The 17,799-nt window shown below is 44.6% G+C and overlaps 1 protein-coding gene across 5 annotated transcripts in view; it reads left to right on the top strand.

Moving 5' to 3' along the window:
• The first annotated feature begins 2,396 nt into the window (after positions 1 to 2,396).
• Positions 2,397 to 17,799, top strand: part of DNAJC6 (DnaJ heat shock protein family (Hsp40) member C6) — a 166,132-nt gene continuing 150,729 nt past the window's right edge. The window contains exons 1-2 of one of the 5 annotated variants that reach the window (XM_082453395.1): positions 10,885 to 11,002; positions 11,765 to 11,817. Coding sequence is in view for 1 of the 5 variants with exons in the window: in XM_082453392.1 (XP_082309518.1) it covers positions 10,888 to 11,002 (115 nt within the window). In the remaining 4 variants the exon portion in view is untranslated. Of the gene's footprint in view, positions 5,419 to 5,695; positions 5,720 to 9,191; positions 11,003 to 11,764; positions 11,818 to 17,799 lie in introns of those variants that run through there. The other 4 variants (XM_082453394.1, XM_082453397.1, XM_082453392.1 and 1 more) reach the window with 4 other exon arrangements.

Below are 17,799 nucleotides of genomic sequence, written 5' to 3'. Positions count from 1 at the left end.
GCCCATGGGCACAGAAATCATTCTTCAGGCCCAGGACTCGTTTTGCTGATCCTTTTCCCTACCACAGCACTGGAATGTCTGAGAGACTGTCTACGGGCAATGTCTCAGGATGCTGCCTCAGAGACAGGCTGCCAAGCCCCTCATTCCAGGACCCTCCAAAATCTGTATCTTCACCTCTTTCTTTCAGACTCCCTGCTCCCCTCCTCCCAGGGAAACATCCAAGGGTGAGGAGAAGATGAGTGGGCCATCCCTCTGTCCTCAAATCCTCTACTTTTCTTACTTATAGTGTGTATAAACTAAGATTCATCCTCATTCCTGGGGTTTCAGACTTTGGAAAACCAGAGCCAGGGGAAGACCCTCACAGCCCTCATACTTGTTTTTTCTCATCCTTCTCTCAACGAGCACAAAAGAGCCAAGGTTCAAAGTTCAAAATGGGAACTTTGAACCCATTGGTAGGATGTCCAGGTGGCCCCCAGGCAGATCAGCCAGAGGGAAGAACTAAACTAAACTCCATAGGGAAGAACTCATGGCTGATTGGATGTGCAAGCTGCTGACGGGGCAGGACCACCTCTCTATCCCCCGGGGGTCATACCCTCCGAAGTTCATGGGTCACCAAATTCACGTGGAGAAAACAAAGATTAAGATGGCTTGCAGAATTTTAGGGGACTTTATTGACCTCTTAGTGCATGCCATAGCTTCCCCCCACCCCAAAGGAATCTCAAATCCGTATCTTTCGTGTTTCACTTTGTGCCACCTTTTGCATTGCTCACCAAGCTTCACCCATGCAGGTCTTCTCTGTTCCTGCCCAGAATGCACCAAATCTCAGCAGACCATTGTGACTAAGTGTACAAACTCTGGAGCCAGATCGCTGGAGTGCAAATCCTTCCTTTGCCGTTTATTAGTAACTTATTAACCTTTCTTTGCCTCAGTTTTTTCACTTGTAAAATGAAAATAATAATAGCACTTACCTCATTGGGTTGCCGAAAGGATTAAATGTGTGACTATATGTAATGTACTTAGATCACTACCTGACATATAATGAGTATTATAAAAGTGTTGGTTAGTATTATCAGTAATAGTAGTCCTCCTACATTAAGATTTGCTTCCTATATCTTATATATTTTTCCCCTGGGCAGCTGGTCATCCTGCAGGTCTTGAAGTCCATTCATTTTCTCAGGGAGATGTTTCCCTTTCAGTGAGCTTAGTCACCCCCCTTCTCCACCCGCACCATTATATGTTCTAACAGTGCTGGTACGCTGGGCTTTTCCTTCGTAGCACTTATTCCACTTGCGTGATTATCTGTTTGGGTAATTGGTTATTTAATGTCTTTCTCCTCCATTAGACTATAAGCTCCTTGAGTAAAAGAACCACAGTTGTTCAGTTGCTCAGAGCTATATTCTAAGGGACTAGTGGGATATTTGTTCAGAGTAGTTGTTTAATGAAAGAAAGAATTCATGAAAAAAAAAAAAAAGAAAGAATTCATGGAGGCATGTCAGCATCACAGGATAAGGCAGTGTAATATTTCAAGCCAAGCTCACAGAAGCAAACCCTCTCAAATATTCAAACTGTCAAAAGTCTTCTCCATTTTGTAACATCTTTTACTATCCACCCAGTCTAGTTCTTTCCATCATCATTAATGACCCACAGTTGAAAATAAGAAGCAGAGGTAGTTTTTCATGGAAGAGGGAAACGTAAACCAGCAAATGTAATTGAGAGAAATTCGTCCTTAGAGGTTACATCCAGTGTTCTTATTTGCTTTTTGTGGCCCATTGGGAGATGTTGATATGCAGCTCCAGCTAATCTTCCTTGGAAGTGTCCATCTGGCGTCATGTCACCAGGGATACCACTCAGAATTAGATATTTCTGCCTCAGTATGCAGTCTCTTTAGGTGTTATTAGGTAAGGGGATTCTGACTGCTGTAACGAACAACTGCAGAATCTCAATTCTGGACATGACAGAGGTGTTTCTTGCTCACACTGCAGTCCAATGAGATTGATGGAGGAGCAGGAGAGATTTGTTTCATGCAGTCATTCAGGGACCCAGGCTCCCTCCATCTGAAAGCTCCACCATACTTCTGGGCTTCAAAATCAGTAACTGGGGCTTCCCTGGTGGCGCAGTGGTTGAGAGTCTGCCTGCCAATGCAGGGGACATGGGTTCGAGCCCTGGTCCGGGAAGATCCCACATGCCGCGGAGCAACTGGGCCCGTGAGCCACAATTACTGAGCCTGAGCGTCTGGAGCCTGTGCTCTGCAACAAGAGAGGCCGCGATAGTGAGAGGCCTGCGCACCGTGATGAAGAGTGGCCCCTGCTTGCAGCAACTGGAGAAAGTCCTCGCACAGAAACGAAGACCCAACACAGCCAAAGATAAATTAAAAAAAAAAAAAAAAAAACCCACAAACTTTAAAAGAAATAAAATTAAAAAAAAAAATAAATTATTAAAAAAAAAAAATCAGTAACTGGATCTTCAGCTTCCAGTCAGCTGATATGTGAAGAAAGAGAGCTTGGAGGGTTATGTGAAAAGTTTCAGAGGCCAGGCTTCTGAGTGGCTTACGTCATTGTTCCCCATTCCCTTGGCCAGACTCAGTCACATGGCCATGACCAACTGCAAGTTAGGCTGGGAAAGTAGTCTAGCTGTGTGCCCAGGAAGAAGAGAAACATGGGCATTGGTGAACACCAGCCATCTCTGTCACCAAAGCAAAGTAATACTATGATAACAAAGATACACAGCAAACGAAGGAGGGGTTAACAACTCCAATTTTAAATATAATTATACCTCAACCGAAAAAAAAAAAAAAGGGGTGTATGTACACATTCTAAGATTTAAAAGCATGCCGGCTTTCCCTGAAGGCATTACACCGCAATACTAAGTATTGCAAAGGCACTCTCCAGCAGAACGAAAGATGTGAGGATTGCAGACCCAGCCGGTGAGACTGGTTTGAAATGGCCACCGCTCTCCCATGTGGCTGCAGCTGCGTCCCTAGTAGAACCCACCTTATTTCCATTTTCCTATTACCGCTCATTTTAAAGCCTCACCAACAGAGTCAGCTTTTTCAGTTGGCCTAAAACTTGGCACTTAATTTTTTCTTTCTTATTATACAAGTTAAGATTCACACACAGAGAGCTTGAAAGAAAGAAAAGAATTAGAAAGACATGAAGAAAAAAATCATTTGTCATTACACAATTGGACTGTCATTTTCAAAAAAGTCTCTGACAAGGAGATTGAAGACAGGAGGAGGGACCCGCAAATCACCGTCCCTCAGCCCCCATCAGCCATTCCCATGGCCCTGTCCTTCGCTACTTTAAAGGCTCCCCAACTATGTGTCTGTAGATAACCACTCACCCTGTATTTCATTTCCCCTCCATCAAAGCCTACAGTTAAACTCTGAGCCATGGGGCCAACATTTCCAGAAAGATCCCCTGCCCTTTGATAGATTTTCCAGGCTCCACACAATAGTTCTTCTCTAATAGAAAAGAGAGGAATACAAAAACCTTTTGTTACAGCATGTTCTGTGTCATTTAAAAAGGGAGGGTGAGGATTAGCATAATTTGAACATTTGCTTTATGCCAGACAAGCCTAGATGCTTTGTAAATGTAATCTCACATTTCATCTTCAGCGTGCCCCTTCGAGACAGATATGAATTTCCCTATTTTGCAGAGGAGAAAACTAAGGCACACAGAGGCTAGTAACTTGCCAAGGGTCGCCCAGAAGTGATCAATTCTGTGACTTTAATCACTCTTCTCCGCTGCTCCTAAATCCCAGATAACATAAGGGAAGACAGGGAAGGAGGATTTCTGGAAAAGCTCCTTGGAAGTGAGGGATGTCTGGGCTATGTGGGGCTGCACATTGAGGTACCGGTCAGAAAACATTTTCTGAAATCCCTGCAGAGGCTGTTTCTTCTCCTAGACATCCATCCCCTTGGTTCCAGCTTCCGTCCGGTGGTCCCAACCCCCGGGCTGCTGTAACGCCTTCTCCTTCTGCCCTTCCAGCCTAGAGTGGTAGTGACTTTTTACTCTGACTCTTCTCTGTACTGCCTCATGATCACCACTCCCCTGCAATAAAGTCCCTTTGTTCTGATGTAAACCGCAAACAGAATAAGAATACATTTAATGAGAACGTCTACTTTGCCAAGTCTGTGCCGAGTGCAGAGAATCCTGTGATTAATAAGCCAGGTGTCAGATGCAAATATGGGAGCTCTAGTCTATGGAGGAAAGACAGATTTTTAAGCACTTATTTTCAATACAATATGAACTTCAGACTGAAAAATAAGTTTAAAGTAGAGACTGCCCTGAGTTGTTTCCTGTACTAATAATAGTCCTACTGGCATTGCCATTGGGGTAACATGAAACAGCATCCAGTGGTTCCAAAGGCACCTGAGATGCCTTTAGGTTATACAGTTTAGTTTACATTCTGGAACTTTCTGTAAGGGAGGGTGAGTAACAGGACACCTCAGGCGTAAAAGAAGACAGACATGGAATTAAATCATGAAGTTTGAAGGATGTGATCTTCACCAATTATCAACCTCCCCTTCTTCTCTCTCTTGAGACACGTGAAAACACACACACACACACACACAATTTATTTATTCATTGTGAAAGAAGATGCCATTCTTTTTTATCTGTATCTCTAAATGGACATAGTATTATAACAAGCTCCTCTGTTTAATTTAGCCTATTTGATTCTTTACATATGATAGTAAAACTTATCACAACCCTGTGAGGTAGGTACTATTTACTATCTCCATTTTACAGATGGGGAAACTGAGATTTAGGGAAGTTAGGCAAGTTGGATAAGGTCACACATTTAGTGACAGAGCCAGGATTCACACAGCTCTGCCTAGCTGGAAAGCCTAGGTCCTTTCTATTAGCCCCCTCTCCCCTCACACACTGCACACGCGCACACACACACACACAGTCTTGTATCCCATTGACTTTGAGCACTGCCATTTTTGAATTTCTGGACTTAGCTTTGTAAACACAATGCCATGAATGGAATTCAGGGTTTTGGGAGTCTTTTTTTTTGTCCTATGCCCAATATTTGTTTTGCACTTTTGACATTTGAAAAGAAATTCCATGTTGCTAGTGCTCATGAATGTGCCGCAGGGCACTTGCGTGTTTCTACTTGGGTGGAAGATCTTCTCTCAGGTTGCATTCTTTTCCCATGGGCTCCAGGGACTGCTGGGAAGGCTTCCCACTGGATCTGCCTGGAGCAGGCTGTAACCGTGGGAGCCAGAGACTTCTGGCTGGTTTCAGCTCCAAGCTGGAGGGGTGCCATGAAATCACATGATGTTTGGACTAAAAGGGCAAGCTGAAGAATGTCTCTCTCATCCCACCCTGACCAGTGACGTCTGAGCAGTGAGCAAATGCGCCCCTCCAAGAAGCTACTGTAATCCACTGGATATACCAAACAATAGAAGAAAAGGTGAGTCTCTAAGCCAGGTCCACTGGGGTTACTGATACGTAGCAGTATTTCAAAACTAGTGAGAGTTAGGACATGCAGGGAAGGACGGTGGGAAACCCTGGAAGGAAACTTCTAGGTCATCTGGTTAAATCCCATTCATTAATGGGAGTGGAGGTCGTGGTGATTAAAATAGTAAGCCAGGAGGGGAAGGGACATAACCAATATTTTGCAGATGGTCCTGGTAACCAGGATTCGATTTTAGGTGTCCTAACCCCAAGGCCAAGTAAGAAGTCCCAGGAGCAGAGGGCAACACTTGTCTAGGGTAGGAGTTGCTGGCACGTGGCTGCTATTTCTGAGTAGCTTTGTTAATTAGATTGTTTCTTCTAAGGGTCTATTTCTTTAGACGTTAGTCTAGATGGCATGGAGAATGAAGGCTGGTGTAGAAGAAAACGCAGCTTATTGCTGATAGAGAGGACGCCTCTCAATTTGCACTCTCTTCCTGGTCTCTCCCATTCCCCTTCTTTTTTTTTTTTGTAAGAATTAACCCGAGTAGTTCAGAACTCCCACATACATACTGTTCAGTCACTCATCAGAGGTCACAATAGGCAAAGTCAGGACTAGAATCTGTCTTTTTTTTATTATTAATATATTTATTTTTGGCTGTGTTGGGTCTTTGTTTCTGTGCGAGGGCTTTCTCCAGTTGCGGCAAGCGGGGGCCACTCTTCATCGCGGTGCGCGGGCCTCTAACTATCGCGGCCTCTCTTGTTGCGGAGCACAGGCTCTAGACGCGCAGGCTCAGTAGTTGTGGCTCACGGGCCTAGTTGCTCCGCGGTATGTGGGATCTTCCTAGACCAGGGCTCGAACCCGTGTCCCCTGCATTGGCAGGCAGATTCTCAACCACTGCGCCACCAGGGAAGCCCCCCCCCCCCCCCCCTTCGCTTCTTTATTTCATATTTATATCTTCCTATTCTTCTTGGATTAGAGAAAGAACAAAATAGGTCTGGCCCATAATTACTTTCAGAGTGTCACTTATCTAGACCCCCAAGGGACTCATTCCAAACAGGAGAGTAGTTTAGCACTCCCTGGCTGACCTGGGTCTCCATGCTCCTGTGACTTTTCCGAGTCCTCCATGTCTCCGCCCTGGAACCTGGCAGATGGTCCTTGGTCTCCCACAGTGAGCCAGCCGTCACAAGAAAGCTGAGTGTAGCCATGAAGCCGTGGGCCTCGGTGGAATCTTGGCTCAAGCACGATTTAGATATTAGAGTGAACTATATGAAATTGCAGACATGTGACTTTTTAAAAATTAAACTGTTAATTTTAAAATAACTGTAGATTCACATGCAGTTGTAAAAAATAATACAGAGATCCTATGTACAGCTTTACACATTCCCCCTAGTGGGAACATTGTGCAAAACTATAGTCTAATATCACAACCAGTATGTAGACATTGATACAGACAAGATACAGAACAGTTCGATCACCACAGGCCTTTCCTGTTGTACTTTTATAGCCATGCTCATCTCCCTCCTCCCTGGCAACCACTATCTGTCTTTTTTTTAATAAGTCTATTTAGTTATTTTTTATTTATTTGGCTGCGTCGGGCCTTAGCTGTGGCACACGGAATCTTCATTGTGGTGCATGGGTTTCTCTCTAGCTGTGGTGCACGGGTTCCAGTGTGCACGGGCTTAGTAGTTGCGACGCATGGGCTTAGTTGCCCCACGGCATGTGGGATCTTAGTTTCCCCACCAGGGATCGAACCCGCGTCCCCTGCATTCGAAGGTGGATTCTTATCCACTGGACCACCAGGGAAGTCCCACTATCTGTTTTTGATTTATATAATTTTTGCCATTTCAAGAATACTATATAAATGGAATCATATAGTATGTAACTTTTGGGATTGGCTTTTTTCACTCAACATAATTCCCTGGAGATTCATATAGTTTGTTGCCTGTAGCAATAGCTTTGTTACTTTTTATTGCTTAGTATTCCATGGTAGGGATATACCAAGGCTTGTTTAACCATTCACCCAAAGGACATATGGGTTGTTTCCAGTTTGGGGCTATTACAAATCAAGCTACTATAAACATTGCTGTATAGGTTTTTGTGTGAACATAAGTTTTCATTTTTTTCTGGGATAAGTACCCAAGAGTGCCATTGTTGGGTCTTATGGTAGTTGTGTTTAGTTTTATAAGAAACTGCTAAACTCTTTTCCAAAGTAGCTGTACCATTTACATTCCTACCAGCAATGTGTAAATGATCCATTTTCTCCCTTTGCATTCTCACCAGCATTTGGTGTTGTCACTATTTTTCATTTTAGCCATTCTGAGGTATGCAGTGCTATCTCATTGTGGTTTTAATTTGTATTTCCTTAATAGCTAATGATGCTGAATATCTTTTCATGTGCTTATTTGATATCTGTATGTCCATCCTCTTTAGTGAAATATCTGCTCATGTCTTTTGCACATTTTCTAATTGGATTTTTTTTAATGTTGAGTTTTAAGAATTCTTTATATATTATAAATACTAGTCCTTTGTCAGATAAGTATCTTTGCCCATTTTGTAGCTTGTATTTTCCTCTTAAAAGGGTCTTTCACAGAGCAAAAGTATTTAATTTTGATAAAGTACAATTTACCAACTTTTTTCTCTTATGGATCATGCTTTTGGTGACAACTCTTTGCATAGCTCCAGATCCTAGATGATTTTCTCTTATTATTTTCTGTAGAATAACATAGAATAAAATAACATAATCCATTTTTCTAGGTTTTTGTATAAGGTGTGAGGTTTAAGTCAAGGTTAATTTTTTTTTTTGCCAATGCATGTCCAATTGCTTCAGCATCGTTTGTTGAAACAGCTGTCTTTCCTCCATTGAACTGCTTTTGCACCCTTGTCAAAAATCAGTTGGGTATATGTGTGCAGGTTTGTTTCTGGGTTCTTTATTAATCTATGCATCTATCCCTCTGCCAAGACCATACTGTTTTGATAACTGTAGCTGTATAGTAGGCCTTAATATCAGGTACAGTCTTCCCACTTTATTTTCTTTTTTTCTATGAAACTTAAAGGTTTTTTATAACCTTTTCAGTTGGGAATAAATTGAAAACTTACAGAAAATTTGCAAGAATAAGAATAGTACAAAACACACCCATATATTCTTTGACCAGATTCACCTATTACTATGATTTTGCTGTATTTGCTTTATCATTTGCTTCCCCCCTCCCCAAACATATATATGAAACTTCTTTTATAAACCATTTGAAGGTAAATTAAATGCATCATGACCCTTTACTCCTAAGTACCTTGGTGTGTATTTTCTAAAAATAGGGATATTTTCTTACATAACCACAGTATAGTTATCAACTTCAACAGTTTATCACTGACACTCTTATTTAATCATATATATATATTTAAATTGACCTAGTAATGTCCCTTAGAGTCTTTTTTCAAAACTCCAACACAGTCCATTCTAGAGTCAGGTATTACTGTTAGTTGTCATATCTCTTTAGCCTCCTTTAGTCTAGAACACCTCCACAGCCTTTCTTCATCTTTTTAAAAAATTAATTAATTAATTATTTTTTATTTTTGGCTGTGTTGGGTCTTTGTTGCTGCGCGCGGGCTTTTCTCTAGTTGTGGCGAGCAGGGGCTACTCTTCGTTGTGCGCAGACTTCTCATTGCAGTGGCTTCTCTTGTTGCCGGAGCACGGGCTCTAGGCGCACGGGCTTCAGTAGTTGTGGCTCGTGGGCTTCAGTACTTGTGGCACGTGGGCTCTAGAGCGCAGGCTCAGTAGTTGTGGCGCACGGGCTTAATTGCTCCACGGCATGTGGGATCTTCCTGGACCAGGGATTGAACCCGTGTCCCCTGCATTGGCAGGCGGATTCTTAACCACTGCACCACCAGGGAAGTCCCTCTTCATCTTTTATATCATTGACATTTTTAACGAATACAACATCCCTGCCCTGACGCCCCCTCCCCCGTACCCCAGTTTTCATAGTAAAGTCCTCATTTGGGGTTTAACTTATATTTCTCCATGATTAGATTCAGGTTGTGCATTCCTGGCCAGAATATTACAAAGGTGATGTGTCTTTCTCAGTGTATCATCTGGATGCACTGGATTATCATCTCCCTCCATTGGTGATTTAAATTTTGATCATCTGGTGAAACTGTCATATGAGGAATTGAGCCTTTTGTTTGAACCTACAAAAATGGTAGTTTCATGATTCAACCTAACATATAAGCTTTATATGGGTTTATGTATGTAACCTGACCTCTCTGATACTCAGTTTCCCCCATCTGTTAAGTGAGGATATTAATAATTTCTCTCCCATGAGTATCATTGGGAGAGTTAAATAAGGTAATGTATGTAAAATCCGGCACATGAGAGGCACTCCATAAATGTTAGCTATTATTATTGCAGTCAGGCAGTGTTAAAGGATCGTGGTTTTGCTCTTCCTCTCCGACTCTCAACTACAGGCAAAATCACGACAGAGACAAAGTGGTGGGGGCTGGGCCACCTCAGCTCTGACATTTGTTTCCTCATCTGGCGAATGGGAAACGCCTCCTACCCCACAGGGGTGCTGTGAGGTTTCATGGCATATGTGTAAAAGTGCCTGCACATAGAATAGGTTCTTAAAAAAAAAAAAAAAAGAAGGGCTTCCCTGGTGGCGCAGTTGTTAAGAATCCGCCTGCCAATGCAGGGCACACGGGTTCGAGCCCTGGTCTGGGAAGATCCCACATGCAGCAGAGCAAAGAAGCCCGTGAGCCACAACTACTGGAGCCCGTGCGCCACAACAAGAGAAGCCACCGCAATGAGAAGCCCGCGTACCACAATGAAGAGTGGCCCCCCTCGCAGCAACTAGAGAAAGCCCCAGCGCAGCAACGAAGACCCAATGCAGCCAAAAAAAAAAAAAAGGTGATTCTTAATCTGTTGCATGAGGGGAAAACAGGAATATCTATCAGACTTAAAAAAAATCCAACATAATGTGGAATCATTCTGAGGCAGTAGAAAGGGATGAAAAAAATATAGCTAGAGCCCAGGACTTGGGTATCGGCATAATTCAGCGGCTGTGTGATCTCTGGGCAGATTACTTCACGTTTCGGAGCTTCAATTTTATCATTTGTAATTTGGGGATAAAAATCAGTGCACATCCCAGGGGGGTTTGTGTTAATTAATGATGCCTAGCAGTAGTTGGGCACTCCGTCGACATCTCCGGAACGAAGGGTGAAAAACTAAAGCATTCACCTGGGAGCTGCCAGGGGCTGAGCGCTCCCCCGGCTGGCGCATCCCTGCAGCGTCCCCGCCTCGGTCGGCCGCACCCGCAGGCTCAGCGCGAGCGAGGTCCCCACCCTCCCCGCCCCGCATCCGGCCGCAAGCTCCTCCCCCCGCGGCCGCGTCCTCCCCGGCGACTGCCTGGCACCTGGCAGAAGCGCGGCGGCCGGGGAAGCGGGAGGCGATCCTCGGACGGCGGCGGGCGGCGGGGGAGGGGCGCGGGCGCACAGATGGGAGCAACTGAGAAGAGCGGCAAGAAGAGCCGGAGGCTGTTTTCTTCGCTGCGGCCGTGGAAGGCAACCCGGCGGCTGTGGCGGACGCGCTCGGCTTCCAAGGCGGCGCAGGGTGAGTGTGGGCGCGGCCGCGGGACCTGTTACCATGAGCGGCGGGCGCCGGCCTCCTGCTGAAGGGGGGCCGCGGTGGCTCCGGCCGCTGCCGTAGGCGGCATCTCCCGCTGGGTTCTCGGCCCCCGGGGCCCGCGGGCGGGGACCGCGCCGCCTGGACGTCTGGCCCTGCCTGGGCGACCCTCCTCCCTGACCCTCGGCCGCGGGGACTAGAGCAGTCCCCAGGCTCCGTCGGGTCCGCTCGACGACAGTCCCTTCTCCCCCTCCACCCTTTAAGCATCTCGCCTAGGCCCAGGTGGTTGCAGCTTGTTTATTTCCCACACAAGTCCCTGTCTGTCCGTTTGGCTCTGGACAGAGGGAATCCGGGGTGCCTCGGGAAAACAGTTTGCATCCCCCTCCCCCCAAAACCTGGCCGGCACCTGCAATGCAGTACCCGTTGGGGGATTTAATCCGCACCCAAGTCTGCGTTGGAGGTCCTCCCCATCTGGACCCACCCCCTTTCCAACCCATCTGTTATCTTGTAAGCTCTAGTCACAATTAACTAATTCCCAAACACATTCCACCCTATCCTCACCAGGGCCTTAACTCACATTTATTCAATCACAGACTCACTGCATTCATTCATTCCATAATTTTTATCGAGCTCCCCTGTGTGTCAGGGCCCAGGAGTGAACGAGATAGGCAAGGCCGCAGCTCATGGAACTACTTCTAAAGGGGGAAAAAGACGTTACACACGTCAAATAGGTAAAAATCTCCATTGCAGATTGCTGTGTGTGCTTGGAAGGAATCAAATCGTCTGCTGGGAGAGGAAAATAGGTAGAGGGGGCCCTAGCTTACTTGGTGGGGGGGATGGACAGGGAAGGCATCTCTGCGGCCATGCAATTACAGCTGAGCCTGAAGACTGATTCGGAGTTACTCCAGCCTGGAGCCAGGGGAGAGCTTTCTGCCAGAGGCAATAGCAGGTGGAAAGGTTCTCATTGTGCCTGAGCTAAGCAAGGGGAAAGTGAGGCAGGCAGGGCCTGGGTCAGGGTCTGGGTAGTATATGATGAGGAGTTTGGATTTTATTCCAAGTGAGCTGGGAAGCCACTAACATGTTCTGAGCACAGGGACATGACACGGTCTGCTGGCTCATTGCCTTCTCCCTATCTGCAGTGGCCATGCCTTGGTCTCTCAGCCTGGCCAATGCCTACCCGTCCGTTAGGACTGGCACAAATGCATCTCCTCTGTGAAGCCTTTCCTGGGGTATGTGCCACCTGTAACCTCTCTGCTGGTATTTCATCATCCATAGGGCATTTGTCACTGTTCATCTGCTATTACAGATTCCATGTGGGCAGGTTCTCATCCACTTCATCTTTGCATCCCCCACCAGGCAAGTCAGAGCTGGGTACTTTGTAGATACCTGTCTGCTTGTGTTTGTGTGTGTCTGTGTGTCTGTCTGTCTGTGTGTCCTATCTTGTCCTTTTAATCTGTTTCCATCATCTGAGGGTTCTTCCGAGGCTGACATGCCTTGAGTTCTAAAATGGCCGACCTGAGCCAGGGCAGAAGCTAGACTGCAACAGGGCCATGTCATTGATATTAGCGTCACCCCCATCTCCACCCTAGGGTTGTTTTGAAGATTAAATGAATTAATGAGTTAATAATTGTAAAGTGCTGGCACACAGTAAGCATTCTAAAAAGAAATTTGACAAAGAGCAAAAATAATTATCTTTCAAATATTTGTGTTAGAAACAACACAAATAATTGTGTTAGAAACAAGCTTTTCTATTGTTGATGGTTAGGGAGGCTCTGTGGCTTGGCATTGTCATCTTGCCGGCTTTCAAAGGATGTGTTATTACTTTTAGTGAATGCGCCAATTAAATTCCTTCCACACTGCATCAAGAACTGTTGCGGAAACTTAGTAGGTCTAAAGGCTGACCACCCCTTTTCTTTAGCTTGCCTGAGTAGTTGAATAGATTGGTAATTGCAACAAGTATTCCTTGAGTGATACTTATATGCATAGTGTTATTCCAGGTGTTGTGTGAATGTTTTACAAAAGAGGAATAAATGGATATTCCCACTGCAGTAAATTGGGTTAGAATAAGTTTTCTAGTTTTATAATTTTTAAACCCAGGTGTGTACTGTGTACACAACCATCCTCTCCTCTTTTCTTTGTTCCCATCGTAGAGTTCACCCATGGCTTACTTGGGGCCCATTGCCACGCCACACCTCTCTTTTCTTAGGTAGGATCTTGGCAGATCACTGTATTTCCCTACTTCCCCTTCCCCCCTACAACCTGGAGATGAGGCCATTATAATGTCTTATGTTACATGATACTTTACAGTTTATGGAGTAGGTCAACTATAAGGTCTTGTTTAGATCTTAACAAACCTTGGAAGGAGGGAGGACAGATAGTATTTATTTCCCCCATTTTATAGATGAGGAAAGTGAAGCAAGAGACAGAGTAACTTGCAAGAGGTCATAGGACTGGTGTGTGGCCAGTTCAGGCCTGACTACCCACACAGCTTCCTTTCTGCCACATCGGCACAAAATAAACATGTTCCAGTATCTATACTCATGGATGGAAGAAGTAAAATTAATAAATATTGTGCAGTGAATGAAATCCATATCCCAATTTTATTTAATTTTTCTTAAAGGTGGCCTGAATTTCTCATGATGATGTCAACATCACTTGGGGCATCTACAATCATATGCTTTGGTGCCAGACAGATGATGATTTGAATCTGCCACTAATAAGTGGCACACTAATAAGCTGTGTGATCTTGGGCAGGGTGCTAAATCTTTCTAAAACTCGGTTGTCTATCATATGTAAAATAAGGATGATATTCCTATGTTATAATGTTCCTGTGATGATTACATGGGTTATTGTATATAAAGTGCTTGGTACATAGTAGCTCACAAGGTGGTGGTTGTTAGTTTTATTAATATTAGTCCAGATATTGCACCATATGATCACACCCCAAATATGGAAAGTTCAATGAGTGGTGGGAATAAAACATGGCTGGAAGCTCCTCAGGGGCCGCCATCCCTTCTGGACCAACCAGAAGGCCTTCTACATCAGTATCCTTCTTTCTTCCCTCCCTTCCTTTTTTTTTCAGCAGGAGGCTGCAGATGAGAAGTAGCATAGCTTCTGGGGACCCCTGGCATCTGTTCAGCTTAATATTGTATCTGAATATAGGAGACATTCAATAAATATGTTTATTTATTTATTGGATAATAATGAATGAATGGTTAAGTAATGAATGAATCCTCTGGGATGTATATATTGATTCCTTACTTCCTTGCTAATACTCAGTACTGTCAGACTTTTTTGAAGTGGTACTGCATGGTGCTTTTTTATTGAATTTCCCTGACGAATAATGAAGCTGGAGATCTTTTCACATGAATATTGGCCGTGTGTGACCAAGACATGTGTGAACACCTGTTTATGTCTTTTCCCATTTTTTTTTTTCTTGGTGGTTCATGTTTTTTTTTTTAATCTGCTCATAGTAGTTCTTGAAATATTCTGGATACCAATGATTTACTGGCTTATACGTCCAAGCAACTTTAAAAAATCTACTAACCATGCAAGCTGTTCTAAATGAACAAGCTGTGTCCAGTAGAAATTAACCCCCTAAATTGCTTCCAGCTTTTGCAGAGAACCAGATTTACATCAAATATCAAAGCTTTAGGTTATAGAGAAGGGAGCGGATAGTTGGTGGAAGTATTTTGTGAGCAGTAGGCTTTCCTAGTCCTTGAAATGACGGTAGAAAACCAGTCCTGAGCTCTTTCCCCCAGAAATTGCCTCCTGCAAACCCTGGTGGGCCGAAGTGCCCTTTCCTGAACTGCAGTTATTCCCTGGGAAGACGCAGCTTGGACCTGGAGTCAGTCTCCATCCGCAGGTATTGCTTTCCAGGACTAGTTACCTGGAGGAAAGGACAGAACACTTGTCAGGTGACCTGTGGTTTATTCTCTCATTGCCATTTTCTGGCCAGGTGTCCCTAAAAACAAATCACATTGAATGGAGATAATGATCACTACCTAGGGATATTGGAAAGATCAAATGATATCATGACTGTTAAAGGACCATATAAATGCAAAATATATTTGCTAGGCTCTGTGAAGTAACCAACCCTTTGCCGGAGTGGGACCTATACCCTTTAGGCCCCGTACCTTCTCCTACCCTCTGTTCTGCATACAGGTGCCTGATTGCAGAGTAGTAGTTCTCCAAGGGTTGTCTCCAGACCAGCAGCAACAATGTCTCCTGGAACTTGCTAGAAATGCAAATTCTTGGCTCCCACCTCAGAGCTACCAAAGCAGAGCCTCTGGAGGTGGGACCCAGCAACCTGTGCTTTACCAAGCCCTGCCGTAATTCTGGTGTGTGCTAACCTTTGAGAACCGTTGGCCTAGTGGGATGTGCAAAGGCTTTAAAGACAGTGTGGGTTTTTCAGTCTTAACTCTCCCATTTGCCAGCTTGTGCGATGAGGAGCTTCCTGAGCTCTTGGGCTTCCAAGCTCTCATCAGTAGAAGGAAGATGATGTCACTTCCCTCACAGGGGTGTTGTGGGAAGTAAATGACGGGCAATATCCTGGCTCTGCTACTTTTTTGCTATGTGTCCTTTGGCAAGTCTCCTTTCTTCTTTCTGCCTCAATTTTTCTCATCGAAAAAAGACAGACTGGCGGAGCAACTAGGCCCGTGAGCCACAACTACTGAGCCTGCGCGTCTGGAGCCTGTGCTCTGCAACAAGAGGCCGCGACAGTGAGAGGCCCGTGCACCGCGATGAAGAGTGTCCCCCGCTCGCCGCAACTAGAGAAAGCCCTTGCACAGAAACGAAGACCCAACACAGCCAAAAATAAAAAAAAAAAAAAAAAAAAAAAAGACCTAAAGAAGAAATACATGGCGAAAAAAAAAAAAAAGACGGACTGGCAAGCGTTAATGTGCACGCATTGCTTACCGTGTGCCAGCCGTGGTCCTAAACCTGTGAATATTTTAATTTTATTTAATTCTTACAATAACCCTGTTTTACAGTGTCTATTTTATGAATGAGAAGACCGAAACACAAAAAGGATAAGTAACGTTTCCAAAGTTACGCAACTAGTAAGCTGGGATCCAAACCCAGGCAGTGTGCTCTGAAAGTCCTTGCTTTAAAGGCCACGCTTGGCAAATAAGTTCTCTTTAAAAGTATGGTGATGATGGTAAGAAGATCGCCTGGCACACAGTGGGTACTCCATGTATTAATGCTCTTCCCCTTGCCTTGTGGCTTGGCTTCATCGGAGCACACCCAGCTTTTCTTATAGTCATGCTGCCCTTCTCTGCGGTGACCCGAATCACAAACCCCCATCCCCTCCCCAGCCCCCAGTCAGCAGTTTTCTCACTCCAGTTCATCTCGCTTACGGCCACTTGGATGCTCTGAGCAAACCAGACAGGCATGGCTGGGGGAAGACCGAATGTGGTGGTGCAGGTGAAGTCGTTCTCCTGTCACCCCACCCTGGCATGTTTTGGAAATGAATGACTAATCCAGAACAGAGGGTCCAGGCAAGTTACCGAAAGATCATTAGGTCTGCCCAATTTGAGAAATATCCTCCCAGTCTCTTTTGCTCTCAAATTTCCAAGGGAATATAAAAGCTTTTTTTGCTGAGTTTTTCTTCGGAGTAAAATTTACAGCTGGGAAGTTGAACCCACAGTGTTAACAGCAGCGTTTTTTTCTTTCATTTTTGTTTTGCTAGGACAATGAAGAGCCTTATTCTCTTTCAATTCAGGGTGTCACTCATTGTTCTTGAAAATTCTCTTTGGTTTTGCTCTCAAGATGGCCTCCCTTGCTGGGCATGACTCACTGGTCTAATGACTCAGAAGTGGCATCCAACAAGACAAGGACTGTGCAGAGCTGTGAAGGGACTTGTGGCCAGTGGAGCCTGCCTGAAGCTTTCCCTGAACCCGGTTATTGAGATGGACCATCGTTTCCATGAATGGATGTTTATAATGGTTGTTGGTACCAGTTTATTGGAAGCATGAGGCAGTGCCTTGTTCTGGAAGGCTCCAAGGCTTGAGTCCATCCTTGCCCCTCAACTGGGTGTGTCCTTGAGGTTTACTGTGGGCAAGACAAGGCTTCTAAGAATTCACCTGACCCTGCTTGGAATGGCCACAGAATCAGGCAGTGTAAGGCTTCTGTAAAATTTGTATCATGAGGGAAAATAAAGGCTCTTCTTATCTGAAGAGGACTTCAAATCTCTTTCAACTTAATTTAAAAAAAACCTATTAAGGATGAATAGAAATATGAACATCTATGTGACAAAGCAAATTTAGCAAAATGTACTTGAAGATGTTTGCCATGCAATTCTTCCAACTTTTTGTATTTTGAAACTTTTCAAAGTACAGTGTTGAGTAAAATGCAGGTAACCCTAGAAATGATCATACTCTTGGAAAAACATTGCTTCCTTGTTAATATAAATGGCAGGCTCTCTCCCACTTCCTCACTCCTCCCAGACTTTGTCTTTTTTCCTGGGGAGCCTGCTTGATTAAAAAGGGCCTTGAGTGAGCCTGGCAGGGGGTGAGCTAATCCTTTACACCAGGGCTTTATCTTCTTCCTGATATGTAATTCTCACAATAGCCATATAAACTAGTTATTATTTTCTGCATTTTATGAGGAAACTGAGGTGCAGAGGGGTACACTTGATCCAGGTCAGTAGGTGATAATATTAGTCTTACAGCATTTATGGAGCCCTCCCTTAATGTGTCAGGCTTTGTGCTGTGTACTTTACATGCATTAACTCATTTGAGCCTCATCCTACCCTAGGAGGTAGGTGCCTTTAGTACCTTCATCTT

The sequence above is a fragment of the Balaenoptera physalus genome (assembly GCF_965194825.1).
Source record: "Balaenoptera physalus genome assembly, chromosome: 1".
NCBI lineage: Eukaryota > Metazoa > Chordata > Mammalia > Artiodactyla > Balaenopteridae > Balaenoptera > Balaenoptera physalus.
Note: the sequence above shows the minus strand (reverse complement) of the source record. Positions and strands in the feature narration are given on the sequence as shown.